Source organism: Enhydra lutris, unplaced genomic scaffold (assembly GCF_002288905.1).
Source record: "Enhydra lutris kenyoni isolate GAN:26980312 unplaced genomic scaffold, ASM228890v2 scaffoldscaffold48, whole genome shotgun sequence".
NCBI lineage: Eukaryota > Metazoa > Chordata > Mammalia > Carnivora > Mustelidae > Enhydra > Enhydra lutris.
In genome coordinates this window covers 10,634,736-10,652,247 of record NW_019154132.1, presented here as the reverse complement: position 1 = coordinate 10,652,247, position 17,512 = coordinate 10,634,736, and the positions used below count along the sequence as shown (strand labels likewise).

Below are 17,512 nucleotides of genomic sequence, written 5' to 3'. Positions count from 1 at the left end.
ATGATTTTGCGTGCTTTGGCTGCCCTTGAAGCAAAAGGAAGGCCCTGTCTTCTGCACACTTTGGCGACTCCACCTGAAAGCCCTCCTCAGGCATTGAAAACGCTGTAGTCTAACTCTCGGTCTTGGAAACACGTTGCCGTTCACGGTTTTATCTAATGCCTTCACTTTGTGCTAGTTACCTACAAAAAGTCCAGTTATACTACTCTTTATTTTCTGTTGACGGCTTCTTGACTGTTTCCATTGGAGAACCGGTCAAGTCAAAGAGTGAATTGCTGCAGTGCGTGTCCCCTGGGCATGCGAGAAAGAATGAGTAAACAGGACATTTTTTTGAAGTCTCATATTTTGTCTTGAAAAATATGACTTACTGCATTTGACTTCATGATCTATCCATTTATTTTAATGTAAAAGTGATATTCTCTCATCCAAAAAGAAAACAATCTTTGAACAAAGCTGTTTCAAGGGGCGCCTGTCTTCGGCTCACATTAGGATCCCAGGGTCCTGGGATGGAGTACAGCCTGTGGGTCCCTGCTCAGTGGGGAGTCTGCTTCTTCTGCCTGCCGGCTCCCCTTGCTTGTGCATGCTCGCATGTGGTGTCTTTCTCTGAGAAATAATGTTTTTTTTTAATATTTTCTGTGTTCTTTTGTCTCTGGAAAGCCCCTGGGGCTCTGCCTCTTTACCTCCAAAGAAATCTCAACTACTGTTTGATAAGAATTAGTACTCATTCAGTACATTTTTTTGAAATTAATTTTAGCACTGTAACAGGATAATTAACTATATTCAGCATCTATTACCAGATTGTCACACTTTAACCTGCTTGTCACATTTTAAAGAATACTATGGCTAGAAAAAGTCTTCTGCTCCAACTAGGAATCTTTTAGAATACAGCTGATTCTAGAATGAAAGTCATAGTGTAAAAAACATAATTCAAAGTGCTGTACTTTTTCTTTTTTTATTTTAAAGATATTTTTTATTTATTTGACAGAGAGCGATAGAGGGGGGTCACAAGTAGGCAGAGAGGCAGGCAGAGAGAGGGGAGGAAGCAGGCTCCCTGCCAAGCAGAGAGCCCGACGCAGGGCTCGATCCCAGGACCCTGGGATCATGACCTGAGCCGAAGGCAGAGGCTTTAACCCACTGAGCCACCCAGGTGCCCCTTTTTCTATTTTTTTAACTGTTAGAAATTACTGGAACCAGGTACAGAGCTCGGAAGACCTTAAAGAGCATTTATCCAGGTGATCCCCTCCTAAGGGAGTTTATGGATAAGTTTTGGAGGCTTTGAATCCCCTGAAATTATATGCAAAATTGTGTATGTATCTTTTTGGAGGAGAGCACTGATAAAAGTTCATTACATTTTCAGAAGGATTCATCCCTCTACAGTTAAAATGCACTTATCCAGTATGAGGTTATAAATGTGAAATTAGTCTAGAAAAGTAACTTTCAGAACCACACAGCTAAGTAACAGGCCTAGTGCTGCTGCTTTATATATATTTTTTTAAAGATTTAATTTTTTTTTTTAAAGATTTATTTATTTGACAGAGAGAGAGAGAGGGAGATCACAAGCAGGCAGAGAGGCAGGGGGAAGCAGGCTCTCTGCCGAGCAGAGAGCCTGAGGTGGGGCTCAATCCCACGACTCTGGGATCATGACCTGAGCCGAAGGCAGAGGCTTAACCTACTGAGCCATCCAGGCGCCCCTAAAGATTTAATTTTTTGACAGAGGCACAGTGAGAGAGGGAACACAAGCGGTGGGGGAGGGGGGAGGCGAGGGAGAAGCAGGCTTCCTGTGGAGCAGGGAGCCCGATGCAGGGCTTGATTATGACCTAAACCAGAGGCAGCCACTTAATGACTGAGCCACCCAGGTGTCCCAGCTTTTTACATTTCCTTGGGCTCAAACTTTCTCTTTAACAAAGAAGAAAAAAGCAGTTTTTCACTGTCTAAAGAGAAACAATACAGAATTACATACTTGTTTGACTGTATTCAAACTGAGCACACTTCCTGCAAATGTCCTGTTCTCTTTCCAAACGCAGGATGCAAAAAGCCATTTAATCTCATTCTTGGGAAAACTACAGTTGCCAAGAAACAACCAACTGTTAAGAGTTTGTTAACTCTAAAGCACAACAGGATTTTTTTTTTGTTTTGCTTTTAAATTATTGATTGAAAAGCTTTCTACACTTGAGCCACGCATTGATTTATTCATTTATTCAACAAATATTTATTGAGAGCCTGGCTTTATTTGGTTGGCTAAAGGAAAAACAGCCAGTTTGTTTTGGGGGAGGGTGCGGGCAGCGGTTGGTAAGGCGGATATACTGGGCTAAAAGCTGGGTATAGCAGGGAAAAATCAGCTTTGTTAGAAAGATGAGAGTCTGATATTCCTGCTCAATTACCCTCCTTTCTCCCTGTGGCAGGCAGCAAGTGTCAACGTGTAGGACGACAGAGGTGCTTGATCTTGCCGGAGGATTTTGGTCTCCTTTGCACATACGCTAAGGGAAGCTGAGTGCGGGTTATCTCCCCTGGACACTGGCCAAATGGTCTGCCCTGGGATAAATTTGCTTCACCTGCTTCATGGGAATAATGCAGGTGAAATATGAGAAGTCATCATTTGGGGCTTTTTTTTTTTTCTTTTTAAAGATTTATTTGTCAGAGAGAGAGCGAGCGAGCACAGGCAGACAGAGTGGCAGGCAGAGGCATAGGGAGAAGCAGGCTCCCCACAGAACAAGGAGCCTGATGTGGGACTCGATCCCAGGACGCTGGGATCATGACCTGAGCCGAAGGCAGCTGCTTAACCAACTGAGCCACCCAGGCGTCCCTCATTTGGGGCTTTTAAGAGAAGAAAACAATATGAATCCTTCCTTGTCACTGCCATCAACAAAGCCCCTGAATGTTCCATCTTCTCTGGAACTCCGCTCAGGGTCCTCTGTACCCAGCTCCCGTCATCATGCTGAGTGATTTCAACATGCAACACTGACCTCCCTTCCTCAGCCTCCTTACCACCTTCTTACCAATGTCTAGCTTCTCCTTTCCTTTCTATAGGAAAGGAGAAGCTAGACATAGCTCTACTACAGCTTCATCTCTCACCCATTCGGAGCAAAAATTCTGATTTTCCTTTTATGAAATACAGCCCTAAAATAAGAGAAGGAACAGAAAACTCATTAGTTTTACAAAAAGAATCCTTAACTGGTATGTTTTATTTGATGGCCAAGCTGCTATAGGAGTTAGGAACTGTGTTTAACTACATATAGCAACCTAAACAGCTGTGGCTTCAATAAGACATTGATCTCTTGAGTAGGAGAAATCTGAGGTAGTGCTGGTACCAAGAGCCCACAGTCATCAGGGACCCAGACCTATTTTCTCTTTCAGATCCTATATTCTTGTGGATGACTTCCTACATGATGTTACCTCATAGGCCAAAATACTTGCAGAGTTTGGGTTCCAGCCATCGTATCTACGATCTCAGCACTCTGCCTGGGGAAAGGGCCGAGAACAAGAGGTCTCCTTCCAGCTAGACAAACCCCCACACAGCTTTCCTCAATCCCCTTATCATCATTCTATTTACATCTTACTAGCTAGACTTTGGCCAGTCAGCGCCCGGGCAGTTACCTGTGCAGGGAGAGCTAGGAAATGACTTCTAGTGAAGCCTACCTCTGTGTCCAAATAAAGTCAGGGCTCTGTTATTAAGGAAGAAAAACTTGAATAGTGAGTGGCCCTAGCAATGTGGCCCCCAGCTATCCATCAATACCATCTCCCAGGCAACATGGGGAGATCTAGAGACACACCCCGGCTTTGTGTAAGGAGGGGTTCAGTAAATAACGGGTGAATGAATGATTTGAATTCATGATGATGATTTTTACATTCTGGGTGAATATAGACTACCTCAAGCACTTATTAATAAGCTGCTGGGAAATGACCAGACCCGAAGTCCCTCTATGTGTACTCAAAAGTTATCTTCTTAACATTTTGATGCTTCGTATAGGCTTGCTACTTAGAAAAGCAGAATCTGACTGAGGTCTAATCCACGTCTACTAAATTGGGACCTACACTGTAAACACGCCGAAGTAATTCCTACAGCACACTGAAATTTGGGAAGGCATACTTTACTGTGTTTCGTTTTTGTTTTTGTTTTTGTTTTTACTTTACTGTGTTTTTAAAAATAATGCTGAACTACAGAAATATTCTTTAAAATGTTTTTCTTGTACCGGCTTTAAGGGGGTGGGTATGACACGTGTGTGTGTGTGTGTGTGTGTGTGTGTGTGTGTGTGTGTTTTCCTAATACACATTCTTTCCACCGGCTGGTCAGCGTAATGATTTCAACCTGTATGGGCTATAAAAAAAAAAAAAAGTCCACTAATTGCTGGTTCAAATAGTTAGCAGATAGCAGAGCCGAGGAAGGAAACATCAATTTGTGGTTTTTGTCTTAAGGTTTTAGTTATTACAAATGACTAATTATTGTAGGGAGTGGGATGGAAACTTCAGTTGGTCCCTCAAACACACCCTCCTCTCTGTCCCCACTGCCTTCTGGCTGCCTTCCCGGGAGCCAGCAGTTGGAAGAGGGGGGCTAGCAGGATGAAAGCCAGCTCCTTACTTTGTAGAAGTCCCTACCAGGTGACCCCTATGGACGCCTGCCCCAGCCACACCTTAACCCCATTGTAGTGAAAATCAAGCCATTCAATTGCCTAGCAGGAATTGTCACTAAGTGTGATTACTGTTCTCAGGTATCTGTGAGAGGTATTTGCAGGCAGAAGAGGGGTTAGTCCCCTGACCTGGAATTACTGACGCAGGAATAAAAACTGTGGAGACCTGGTCTCATTTTGTCAAGTTTCTAGATAAATGGCGGGACAGGAGAGTTTTGCAGGTTTTGGCATAGCTCAGCAAAATCATTATTACTGGTACTGGCAAAGGTAAGCTGTTTTGTCCCTACTCTGAATAATGAAAATGAAGGCCATCCGTGCTCGATTTCTTACATGATGTTTGGCAATTTACAAACTATCGCTTTGGAAATAGGTGTTCCTAAACAATTAATGCAGAGATCATCCTTACTCTTACCCCTTAGTCCCTGGGAAAGAAGAAAGAGACCTGAGGTTCTGAATGAGTCTGCCTCGGTTGGTGATGTCATTCCTGTTGTCTCTCCTCCACTATTAGGGGGAAGCCAGTGCTCCAGCCCTGCCAGGCTTACCACTCCGGCAACTGGTTTGAGCAACAGCACAGCGGTTACTCCCTTTCTGTCTATAGCTGTGGCTGTGCAGCACAAGGAAATGGACTTGACCTTTCTGTGCAGGAGACCTCTGGACCCCCAGCTGGAACTCTGGTCACGCCTAAGGTATCCCTCCCTGAAATGATTCCTAGATCATCCACGTGCCCAACCTAGAAGCATCTTTTTCCTAACTTCACACCCCTAGATGCTCTTATTCTAATTCCCACAGCCATGGTTTTTGCTCCCCATTTTAATACCAGAGAGTAAAAGCGGATGACTAGAGAAATTTGCAATTTAAGTCATGACTATCTTCCCAAAACAAAAATCCTAGGCTGGTGACGTGTGTGCCCAAATTCTTACTACTAAATTTTAGATTATCATTCAGTTTTACTCAAAATAGGAGTGGAGGTAGTTTTGTTTTGCAATAGCAGAAAACATTAACATGCTTTTCAAAGATATTCTGATATTTTGGTTACTAAAGTAAGCAATTTCTAAAATCGCACAGGAGTACTGGAGTAAGGAAGGGAAAACTGCCCTCAGCCTTCTCCCCATCCTTTCCCTCTTCCCCATCTCCTGCCCACTTAGAAGAAAGTCTTGTTCAAGTGTATCTGTGTTCTCTACATTTTTCTCTTCTATTCTTCTTAAATCAGCACAATTGGGCTTTATTTTTGTTTAGGGAGATGGGGGAGACTTGAGCAAGAACAGGCTGAGTAGTACATACTGGTTTACTCTTTGCTTGCTTCTGCTTATAGGTTGCCTTAGGAGGGGTCCCCTCCCCACCCCCCAAAGATGGCCTTTTTAATAAAGAGCTTTCTTTAAAAGTTGCCCATTTGGATGTGCTGTGATATTAGCTCATCCCTTATTGACTAACACTTTGAATGTTCTCAGTGCTTTAACAAACTTCCACCTATCTCTGAGTATTTGAATGTTTTTTGGTTAAGAATAAATTTCTAGAGGGGTGCCTGGGTGGTTCAGTTGGTTAAGGGTCCCAACTCTTGATTTGGGCTCAGGTCATGATCTCAGGGTTGTGAGACCAAGTCCCGCATTGGGCTCTGGGCTCAGAGAGGAGTCTGCTTGAGGTTGTCTCTCTCTCTCCCCTCCCCCTACTTGTACACTTGTGCGTGGGCTCGCTCTCGCTCTCTCTCTCTCTCTCCCTCCCTCTCTCTCCCGAATAGATCTTTAAAAAATTCTGGAAGTGGAAGGTCTGGATCAAAGATAGAACATTTAGAATTTCAGACAGCAAATTACACACAAAAGGCTTTCCTAAGTTTACACTTTTCATGGCTGCTGTGGGTATGCATGCCTCTCTACGTTTCTGTGTGTGATTAACCAGTGTGACAGGTGCGGAAGCCGTTTGCCTATTATTGAGAGCAAAGACCTTTTAAACTGGTTTCTTGGTATCTGTGTTCGGTGACCTCCTCGATGTCTTTTGTGCACCTTTTTTTCCCCATTGGTGGTGCCCCCCCTTTTTTTTTTTAAGATTTTTATTTATTTGACAGAGAGATCACAAATAGGCAGAGAGAGAGGAGAAAGCAGACTCCCCGCCAAGCAGAGAGCCTGATGCAGGGCTCGATCCCAGGACCCTGAGATCATGACCAAGCTGAAGGCTGAGGCTTAACTTACTGAGCCACCCAGGTGCGCCCCCTTTCTTCTCACTTTGTAGATACTTAGATATTATGGAAATTAGCACATAGCAGTTGAGGTGTTAGCTTTGTCTCCAATCTGTTGGTAATGTCCTCCTTGTAGCATGGCCTGTGCCTTAAACCCAGAGTTAAATTTAATAGTTAAGCCCTCGGTTTTTAACCCTAACATTTGTTTGTGGTTTGTTTTCTTCCAAACTTTTCATTTTCAGTTTTTCAAGTCTGTTTTAGATGTGCCTTCTTCTGTAGAAAATACCTTGTTAGATTTCTTGGCTTTTTTCTTTTTAAACCCAAATCAGGTTTTACCCTGTTAGCAGACGTTTGCTATTGCATCACTTACAAAACAAAACAAAACTTGCTACATTGCCTGAGGTTTTAGCACGTTTTTTTTTCTTTCCACCCCTTCAGTTCTTTTGACCTTTTGGAAAATGGTCTATGTGTCTTCTGGTGGTTAACTTTATCTTAAATAGAAAAGTGTAGGTTTGAGCAGATCAGCAACTTCGGAAACAAAAGTATTTCCTGATTTCTGTGAACTCTGAGAAAATGAAGAAATTAACACCAGACAGATAAATAAAAGACAGTGAGACACAGCAACAACAACAATGAAAGAACAAAGAAACATAAGTAACATTTTAAAAAGAAATTAACTCCTCTTTTTCTCTTCTTGTCCACCCTGCCCCCCACTTTCTTCTCTCCATTTTTGTTGATACCTTCTGGGATTTTCAGCCCACTCTCCATGCAAATTACTACTATGACATGCAATTTCAAGAATTATAAATATATTCTCTTTGGTGGCTGTGGTGAGCACCCTTGTGCCACCCGCCTGCTTTCCTGGGCGGGTTTTGGTTAGGAGCAGATCGTCAGGATTCCAGGTGGTAAAGCTGTGTGCGGTGGGTCTCTTTCAATCACATGCCCTTGCTTTAGTCTTGCCTAAGGAAGCGTGACCTCTGCCAGATGTCACAGTTTATTGCCTATTTCCCCTACTATATAGCACACCTGTGTTCTTAGCTCTTCTTTCTCCAAGAGCTCAGCCTCCCAAGAGCCCCCTGCCTTTTGACAGTGTGTCTTAAGATCAGAGGAAGTGGATGTCTTCAAAATGATTCTCAGGTCTTTGGGCTCCATCAGTGCTTCTGTCCCAAACTATCGCTAGCAGAAGAAGAAGGTTACTAGAGGTGCCCTTCTTCAAGGACACCGGGCAGTGCCCAGGTGCCCCTCACACAGAGAAACTGTCTCTAGAGAGCATCTGTTCCCCGCACCCTGGTAGTGTAGGATCCAGATTTACCAGAACATGTATTGAAAAAGAGGAAATGTGAAGTTATTTGGAAATACTGTATCCTAAGAAAGGCCTCATTCAAGCACAGATTCTGGCTGTCTTTGCCCTCTCTAAATAGGAAAAATATGCCAATGGTGAGATGAAACTTAGGGTAACCGTATAATTTATTTTCCAAACCGGGATCTATTTCTGAGGGGAAGGGAGGCATACTTTCGGATAGATTGAAAAGAAGAGCTAGGTGTTCTTTGGCTTTCAATATAATCTCATCCATCTTAGCAAGGGAGGCTTAATTGAGTTCTTCAGTGCCAGGAGCTACCAGGGCTCTTACTGGGTGGGCTGGTTCCTTGGAACAGCTGTACATCCTTGACAAAGACAGTTCTCAACAGGTGACTGTGGAGAGGAAGCATAAAAACTTAACTGTCCCAGGAGGGCCAGTAGGATCTGGGTTAACCAACCAAGATTCATCTGGGGAGTGCTTCTGGAATTTACTTCTCTGACTGACTGGTTTGCTTTTCTATGGTCTCTTTATCTGCTTAAGCATGTACCATCCTGGTCCTTAGCTGAGCTGTGGGCTTGGGGTGTGATTAGAAGGCTACAAGGAGAATATGCTCATGAAGATTGTGTAGATTGTCACCTGGAAGGAAGGGCAGAGCCCCCGGGAGAGAGTTGGGCATTTAGTGCAGGGACTGTGGAGTCTGGATGCCTGGGTCCCTGGTGTCCAGTTCATGTGCGGCCCTGGAAGACCAGTTAGTTCCCAGAAGCTTCAGAGATCCCTGATGTCTTTGTCAGGCATGCTCCTCCTTGATGATTTTTTTCTTCCTTTGACTTCATTCACCTATTTCATAAGTATAGTCCTTCATAATTTTTTTGAAGATTTTATTTATTTATTTGACAGAGAGAGAGACAGCAAGAGCAGAAACACAAGCAGAGAGATTAGGAGAGGGAAAGCAGGCTTCGTGCTGAGCAGGGAGCCCGATGTGGGGCTCGATGACTGGGATCATGACCTGAGCGAAAGGCAAATGCTTAATGACCGAGCCACCCAGGCGCCCCTAGTCCTTTGTAATTTTGACAGCTGATGTTTTCTTTAAAAGCATGTGTTGATAGTAAACCTTTAAGAAAAAGTGATTTTCTTTTTTCCCTCAACATCCTGATTTCTTTGTAGGAAAGCACAGCACTGGCAGAGAAGCAAGATGAAGAGCCACTGGAAGGTAACAGAAACCCTGTGTGCCATGGTCGAAAAGAAAGCTAACCCATTTCCAGGTTACTCATTACTCAGCTGGCTAGGAGCTGAGAGATTCTACTGGAAAATCCCCACGTAGGTCCCGTAAGCTATTTTCTTCAGCAGTTTGTCTGGTCTTGGGAAACTGCTTCTGTGGGAAGCTTGAGTAAAGCCACCTGTTTGGGTCTTTCTGAGGGACTAGGAAATGGGGACATTTCCAAATGGTAAGATAATAAGTTGTTTTTAAGATCCATTTCCTCCATAAATGGAAACGTTGGGATTAATTCTGCTTTATTTAAAAAAATAAGTTATTTATTTATTTATTTATTTGAAACACACACACACACACACACACACACACACACACACTGAGGGCCAACACACAAGCAGGGGGAGCAGCAGAGGGAGAGGGAGAAGCAGTCTCCACACTGAATAGGGAGTCTGATGTGGGGCTCGATCCTAGAACCCTGAGCTGAAGGCAGAGGCTTAACTGACTGGGCCACCCAGGTACCCCTTAATTTTGCTTTAATTTTGATTGCTAAGGGGAGAGGTATGAGGTGATCACTGTGGTCTGGCTTCCTAGCTTCCCTCGGGGTTATTGGCTCCTGGAGGATGTCACAGGCCCTGTCTGTGGTGTCAGGAAGTGCCCCTTGTGGTTCTTCATGTGTATGAACAAAGTGCATCTGCTCAGAGCAGAAGCTGTTTCTGACCATGTCTTCTTCAAGGAAGGGAAGAAAATGTCTGGCTTATTTTACTTAAGTTATGGGAAAGGGAAGTGGAAAAGACAGGCAGAGATAAGACCTTTGTCTACTTCTTATCCCTTCTCCCATCCCCAGGACACCCCCACCAGACCAAACCCACCCACAGCCTTGTGACTTTGTAGTCACAGGTTAGCCGTGTTCAATGTTCAAATGAAATGCAACTGTTGTTCCAATCTTTAAATGCTATGGGGCAGTTTTGGTTTTATTGAGATATGTTTGATTGACACGTGAGCATAAGTCAAATCTCCCTACTTGGGTCAGTCCCACAGACAGTGTAAAGATTAAAGGAAAACCTACAAAGAGTGTGCTTTCTGGGTGCAGACTTCCAGGGTTCAAATCTCGCTTACGAGTGCTGTAATTCCAGACAAACTCATCTCCAGGGCGTCAGTATCCCCCTGTAAAATGGGATGTTAAAATCGACCTCCTAGAAAGTGTGAGGACAATAGCTCTGAAGTGCTTGGAAGTGTTTTAACAGCATCTGGCAGGGAATAGCCCCTTCAGCGGTTAGTGTAAGCTCTTGGGAGAGCTGGAGCAGCTCTGTCCAGGGGAAATGACTTGATATACCAATCCACCCACGTAGACAGTTTTAAATTTTCCAATTTAAATTAAAAAACAAAAGCTAAAAAGAAACAGACAGATGAAATTAATTTCAATACTTATAACCTAACATACCCCAAATATTTCATTAAACATGTAATAAATATAAAAATGAGATTTTTTTTAAAAAATCTTAATAGCAAGTTTTCAAAATGCAGTGTATATTACATCACATCTCCGTGAGGACTAGTCTCATTTTAAGTGCTCAGTAACCACAGGTGATGAGTGTCTGCTGTGGCGGACAGCTTGGTTTCGAGGGCCCACGGGTTTAGGGAAGCTGTAATGAGCTTGTCTTTTGTATGTTTCTTTATCACTAGGGCCAATGTCACTGGGAGGGCCTAGATCATTAGTCTGGGGTTCATAGCTAACCACACTACATCTGTTTTCTAGGCCACATAGACCATACAGTCACGAATGACTCCAGTGAAGAAAGTGGGAAGTGGCTCATGAAGTGTACAAGATGCATTAGAGTTACTTGATGGTCTTGGTTCTAAAATAAATATAGAAGGACGTTAGTCAGCCGGGGTTGCTCTCACAAAATGCCACAGACTGGGTGGCTTGAATAACAAAGTTATTTCTCATAGTTCTGCATACTAAGAAGTCCGAGATTAAGGTGCCAGTTGATTCAGTGCTTGCCTGCTGAGAGCTCTCTTCCTGGCTTGTGGATGGCCACCTTCTCATTATATCTTCACCAGGCAGGGGGAGAGAGAGTGCCCCAGCACTGGTGTCCTTTTTTGTAAGGGCACTAACCCCATCAGACTAGGGCCCAACGCTCAGAGCTCAACGAACCCTAATTATCTCTCAAAGGCCCCATCTCCAAACACCATCATGTTGGAAGTGTTTCAACATATGAATGTGAGGGGGACACAAACATTTAGCCCATAACACGTGTAAATACAAATGGGTATCATGATCCCATGTGAGTATTTGGAAGTAGAGGAATTACGGTCCTGAATGAGCTAAGGCTTGCAAAAATTAGGAATACAAGAGGGCTTCTTTGGTTCTGTTCAGTACAAGGAGAGAAAACAAGAGGTGGCATTAAAAACCTTGGAAACCCGGCAACTTGGGAAGAAGATTTAGGTCTGATGCTTTCACAATAACAACACCTGATCACAGAATTCCAGGTTTTATTTTTTTATTTTTATTTATTTATTTTTTAAAAAGATTTTATTTATTTGACAGACAGAGATCACAAGCAGGTAGAGAGGCAGGCGGGGGGTGGGGGGAAGCAGGCTCCCCACCGAGCAGAGAGCCCGACATGGGGCTCGATCCCAGGACCCTGAGGTCATGATCTGAGCCGAGCGCAGAGGCCCAACCCACTGAGCCACCCAGGTGCCCTGAGTTCCAGGTTTTAAAGAAGGAAGTCCAGGCCTCCCTCTGTTTCTGAATTAGTTGCTTTATATAGTTTGTATCACTCACCTCGGTCTGTTAGTTAAGCAAATAAAGCAGCATGTTTATTGTTGCAAAGCCCCATCCTATGGATTTTTCTGGGCTGCCTGGCTCTGTGTCCCCCTGGGTGCTCATACTAGAAGCTCCGGGCTCCTCCTTGACCCTCCTTTTCTCTTTGGCCCCAATGTGAGTCCATTTCCAAATCCTGTCCACTCCTTTTCCAAACCTCGCTCGATTCCATCCCTCCCCTCCATCTCTTCCACCACGTAGATCCCCTTGAATCTGGTAGTGGTGATTTTCCAGCTTTAATTTCTACTTTCAAATCTTATTGAAAGAAAGCATGCGTTTTAAAAATTCTAACACGAAATGTCTGCAATATTTTCCTGCTCATTTTTTGGGAAACTCTGATTTTTAAGCCATTGCCAATATGTGTTGTGTAAAACTTTTTTGTATTGCCTTCACAGATCCAAACTTTCATGTGAATATTGAGGAATTAAACAAGGAGTTTATGGTGAAAAGTGAGGAGCTCTACGACTCTCTCATGAGTTGCCACTGGCAGCCTTTGGATACAGTTCACTCCGAAATCCCACATGAGCCCCCAGAGAAGCATGATGGTCACTAAGCTTACCCCACTATTCTATTGATTGCCTCCTGTTGTTTTTGCGAAAAAAAAAAAAAAAAAAAAATTCTTCCGGGAAGGTACTGGATGCTATATGTAAATGCAGATTTCTGGGACTTGAATGTGACTGACAAGATAAAATGTGATGTAAATAAACTTTACCAGCACATCCATTTCTGGAAGTGTGTTATATTAAGTAAGTGCCAAAAGACATCCCACAACTATCCTGGTAGACCAAGCTGAACTATAAGACATTTAAAAATAGGTCTAATAGGAAAATGGGCCTGACCTGAACTGGTTGGGACATGAATGGATAGACATATAAAGAGTATGGTATCACATCATCTGGCTTGATGGGAATTAATAGCAGTGATTAATAGTAATTAATTAACTTAATTAAGTTAGCAAGTGAATGATAATGCTTTAAAGTTTGGGGCAGTTTTGGAATTGAAACTCAGTTTGGTGGGGCAATATATATCCTGCCCCATGCAGAAATTGAGAATATTTGATTAAGGTCTAGATTTAGAATAAGAGAAAGAATGAAAGCATCAGCATAAATGTATATGTTGGTAAGTCTCCTGCCCTGTTGCTGGAATAGCCCGCATTGCCTCTGATCTCCTCTGCTTCTTATTAGTCCTACAAAAGGGTAAACATCAGTTTAAGCATGAGAATGTCTTTATATTGTCTATTACCAGATGGGACAAGGGTAACATGGAGGTAGCAAATGCTGGGTTGTGGAGCCCAGAAAGCAAGAATGACCAGCTATCTCTGTTGGAGATCAACGATTCTTCAGAATTTTCAGGTTCGTGATGATAGGGTCAAAGTCAAGTGCGAGCAGAGGACTCCTCTCCTGATAGTAACCAGATTGTGGCAGACTCAGTATGAAAAGCAATGATTGCTGCTAACTGGAACGAGTGACAGCTGCAAAAGGGGTAGGAGCTCTCAATTCTAAATAGGGGAAAATGGACAAAAACACAGATGTTTACACTGTTGACATTGTTTATAAATATTAGGGGCTGGTGTAGTTGGATGCCTCTAGGAAAGTTCTGGGTAATGGTGGTCATCGGTCACTGGCTGGTGTGGCCCCATGAAGGCCTCAGACCTATTCAAGTCCTTCTGTTGAGAGTTAACCGTGACTTAATTCGTTGTGATAACCCTCACTGGGACCCTATGTTGGGTCCTAGATAATCAACTTGGACTTGGCTGTTCTGCTTGTGGTTCTTGTGTCTATGCAGATGAGTACCTAAGAGCAAGGACGGGCAGTGCCACAAGCAGAGAACTAAGAAAACCAAAGATGGAACCTTGTGCTCACCCAGCAATGACCGCTGCTTGGAAAAATGCTTTAATTTCTGGCATAGCTATGTTTTACCAAAGAACAAGAAAACCATTGTGCCAACGGGATGGCTCTCCAGTGTCTGATGAGGCAACTTTAGAATTGTGTGGACCTATGGCTCCTTGCTTCTGATCAAGTAGCCTTCTTGGTGATGGGGGCTGGGGGGATGGGACTCTTTCTTCTGACAGAAGAGGGAGGAAATGCTGCGAGCTGACCATGGTGTGGGCCCATGGTGTTGTCCATTGATTGTTCTAGGGTGTTTTAAGACCTCATGGTGAGCTTCAGTTTTCCCTGAGTGAACTCCATTGGGGTTTAAACAGGAGTCTGCATGCCAACAGGAGTTGTAGAGTCATTGAGATGTGACCTGTCAAGAGGGAGAGGGGACATGGCTGGCATCATTGCTTCCTTTATCCGCTGTACCTTTGGTAAGCAGGCCCCTGCCTCACCAGTCTGCATGTTGTACAGTGGAAATTTACTTTTGTCTTGTCAGCCTATCTTTTCTAAGAAATTTTTTTCTGACTCAAATCTTGGGATTATCCTTCTCCTCTTCCTTCCCCTTCTTCCTCCTCCTTCTCCTCCTCCTCCTTCTTTTAAGGTTTATTTATTTGAGAGAAAGAGAGTAAAAGAGAGAGAGCATGCATGAGTGGTTGGGAAGAGGGAGAAGGAGAGAGAATCTCAAGCAAACTCCACACTGAGCTCAGAGCCCAATGCAGGGCCATCCCCACAACCCTGAGATCATGACCTGACCTGAAACCAAGAGTCAGGTGCTCCTCAATCTTGGATTCTGATGAGGTCTTTCCTATCCTTAATGACCCTTCTTCTTCTTTTTCTTTTTTTTTAAGTTATTAACATATAATGTATTGTTTCAGGGGTATAGGTCTGTGATTCATCAGTCTCACATGATACACAGCACTTCCTACAACATATACCCTCTCCAAAGTCCATCTCTCAGCCACCCTATCCCTCTCATCCCCCTTCCCCTCCAGCACCCCTCAGTTTGTTTCCTGAGATTAAGAGTCTCTCATGATTTGTCTCCCTCTCTGGTTTCATCTTGTTTCATTTTTCCTCTCTTCCCCTATGAATCTCTGCCTGGTTTCATAAATTCTACATATCAGTGAGATCATATGGTAATTGTCTTTCTCTGACTTATTTCGCTTAGCATAATACCCTCTAGTTCTATCCATGTCATTGCAAATGGCAAGATTTCTCTTCTTGATGGCTACATAATATTCCATTATATTTATATACCACATCTTCTTTATCCAGTCATCTGTCAGTAGACATCTGAGCTCTTTCTATAGATGGGCTGTTGTGGACTCTCAATGACTCTTCTTGATCACAGCTAAAGACTGTTCTATCCCTGGGCTCCAACACAGCCTAAGCCAGAGTGATCTCATAACCTAGTTGAACCCATCAAATCTTCATTCAAATTTTTGAAGACACTCAGTCCTCTGATGGTAAAGCTGGGAGAGATGGGGCCCAGGAGCTACTGTAGCAATGTCTCCAATTCCAGGATAAAGCTAATTTACAGAGAGAAGCAGGTAGTCATGCTAATAGGAGAGAGTCAGGTGGTGTGTACTCTCCAGTTTTTTATTTTTGTACCCTTTCCTTTTTAGGAAATCATTCAGTTTCTAATACAATTCCTTTCTTCCTTCACTTTCCCTCATTGCAACCCAAAGTGTCCATATTTAGTCAGGTTCTTAATTTGGCCATCCCACGTGAGCAGGTTAGAAAGACTTGGGTGGTAGTTTCCCTTTTAAGTCTGCTAGTTAACAACCTCCTAGTGCTGCAGGTTCTGTCTCTGCATTTTTCTCAAAGTGAGCTCATCCACTCCCATTCCACTCTATGCGTTCTGGGCAAGAAGCCCACATTTATGTTTTCAGCACAGACATTTCTTTGGAACTCCACATTACGTGTATCTTTATCTTACTGCTTACTTGATTACTCACCTTGTATGTCAAATAGGTGTTCCAAAATTACCAAATTTGTAATGGACTCTTCTTAGTCTTACCACTATTAATAAATGCCACATTCAATCAAGCAACACTTGAGCCCCACGCACTTCCGCTGGAGGGATTTAGACATGGGGGAGGGGAAATGGACAACTTTATGAGTCTACTGCTATTACTGGAGGGTACGTTTTGGGCCTTTGACTGTAGAGAAAGGTAGAGATTGGGGTTGCAGGAGGGCAAAGCACCCCCCCACTCTAGTGAAGATCTGGCCCAGGTGGGGAGGTGGGAGTTGACCCCTGCGGCAGTGGCTGCCCTCACGGGTGCTGGAACAGAACACTTTTGCAGCAGGGTTAAAAAAAAATTATTATTATCTTTGCTGGTGAAACACACATAACGTAAAATTGACTATCCATTTTTTTCTTTTTTTTATTTGTTTATTTGACAGACAGAGATCACAAGTAGGCAGATAGGCAGGCAGATGGAGAGGGGGAAGCAGGCTCCCTGCTGAGCAGAGAGCCGGATGTGGGGCTCAATCCCAGGACCCTGGGATCATGACCTGAGCCGAAAGCAGAGGCTTTAACCCACTGAGGCACCCAGGCCCCCCTGACTATCCATTTTTAAGTGTACAGTTGAGTGGCATTAGATAATTCATACTGATGTGCCGCCATCACCACCATCTCTCTCCAGAACTCTTTTCAATCTGTAAAACTGACACTCTCTATCCAATGAACAATAGCTCCACATTTCCAACTCCTCCTAGTCCCTGGAAACCACCATTCTACTTTCTGTCTCTATTTGCCTCTTCTGGGTATTTCCTAGAAAGGGAATCATATAAGATGTGATCTTTTGTGTCTGGCTATTTCCCTTAACAGAATGCCCTCAAGGTCCATCCCTGTTGTTGCAAATGGCAAGATCTCATTCTTCTTTATGGTTGAGAAATAGTCCATTGTTACATACACACCAGAGTTTGCTTATCTCTTCATCCATCAATGGACACTTGGGTTGTTTCCATGTTTTGTCCATTGCAAATAATGCTGATATGAACGCAGCAGGTCCTGAAGGCAAAGCAGTGTCTGGGGGTTACATTCTGTTACTAGGGCATCTTGTACAAAAAGACCTGAGCTCCAAGTAATAGGGCTTTTGGCCATCAGTGTTCTCAGCTCACTAGCCCATTCCCCAAGGTGCCATCTAGTCATGGAGGACATAGACCACGGCCACCTCAGAAGTCAGTTCCACTGTCTTTCTTCTGGTGACCGATGCTTCCACTAAGAAGTGAGACCGATTTTTACAAAGTTCTTGAAATTTAAGGGGTTTGGTTGTACCTTTCTCCTAGGATAGCAATGCTCTTATTACTTCCATGCATGTTTAATCCTTTAATGATGTTTGGCACAACAAGAAGAATCTGCTTTGCTTTACAGTGACTTTCTATGTGTAAAATAGTTGGGCCCTCCTCTCATGAAGATAGGGAAAGGCACCTAGTTTTATCTCCTTCTTTGGGGCAACCCACGAAATCATAAGGACTTTGATTAAATGGGTTAGATTGGTAG

General features: G+C 43.5%; 1 protein-coding gene across 1 annotated transcript; it reads left to right on the top strand.

The window, feature by feature from the left end:
• The first annotated feature begins 4,818 nt into the window (after window positions 1–4,818).
• On the top strand, window positions 4,819–12,683 carry LOC111156686 (chromosome unknown C6orf52 homolog). Its single transcript, XM_022517714.1, has 4 exons — window positions 4,819–4,888; window positions 5,112–5,308; window positions 9,258–9,303; window positions 12,526–12,683. The coding sequence occupies exons 1-4, from the start codon at window positions 4,819–4,821 to the stop codon at window positions 12,681–12,683; spliced, it is 471 nt and encodes a 156-aa protein (XP_022373422.1).
• The last annotated feature ends 4,829 nt before the right edge of the window (window positions 12,684–17,512 follow it).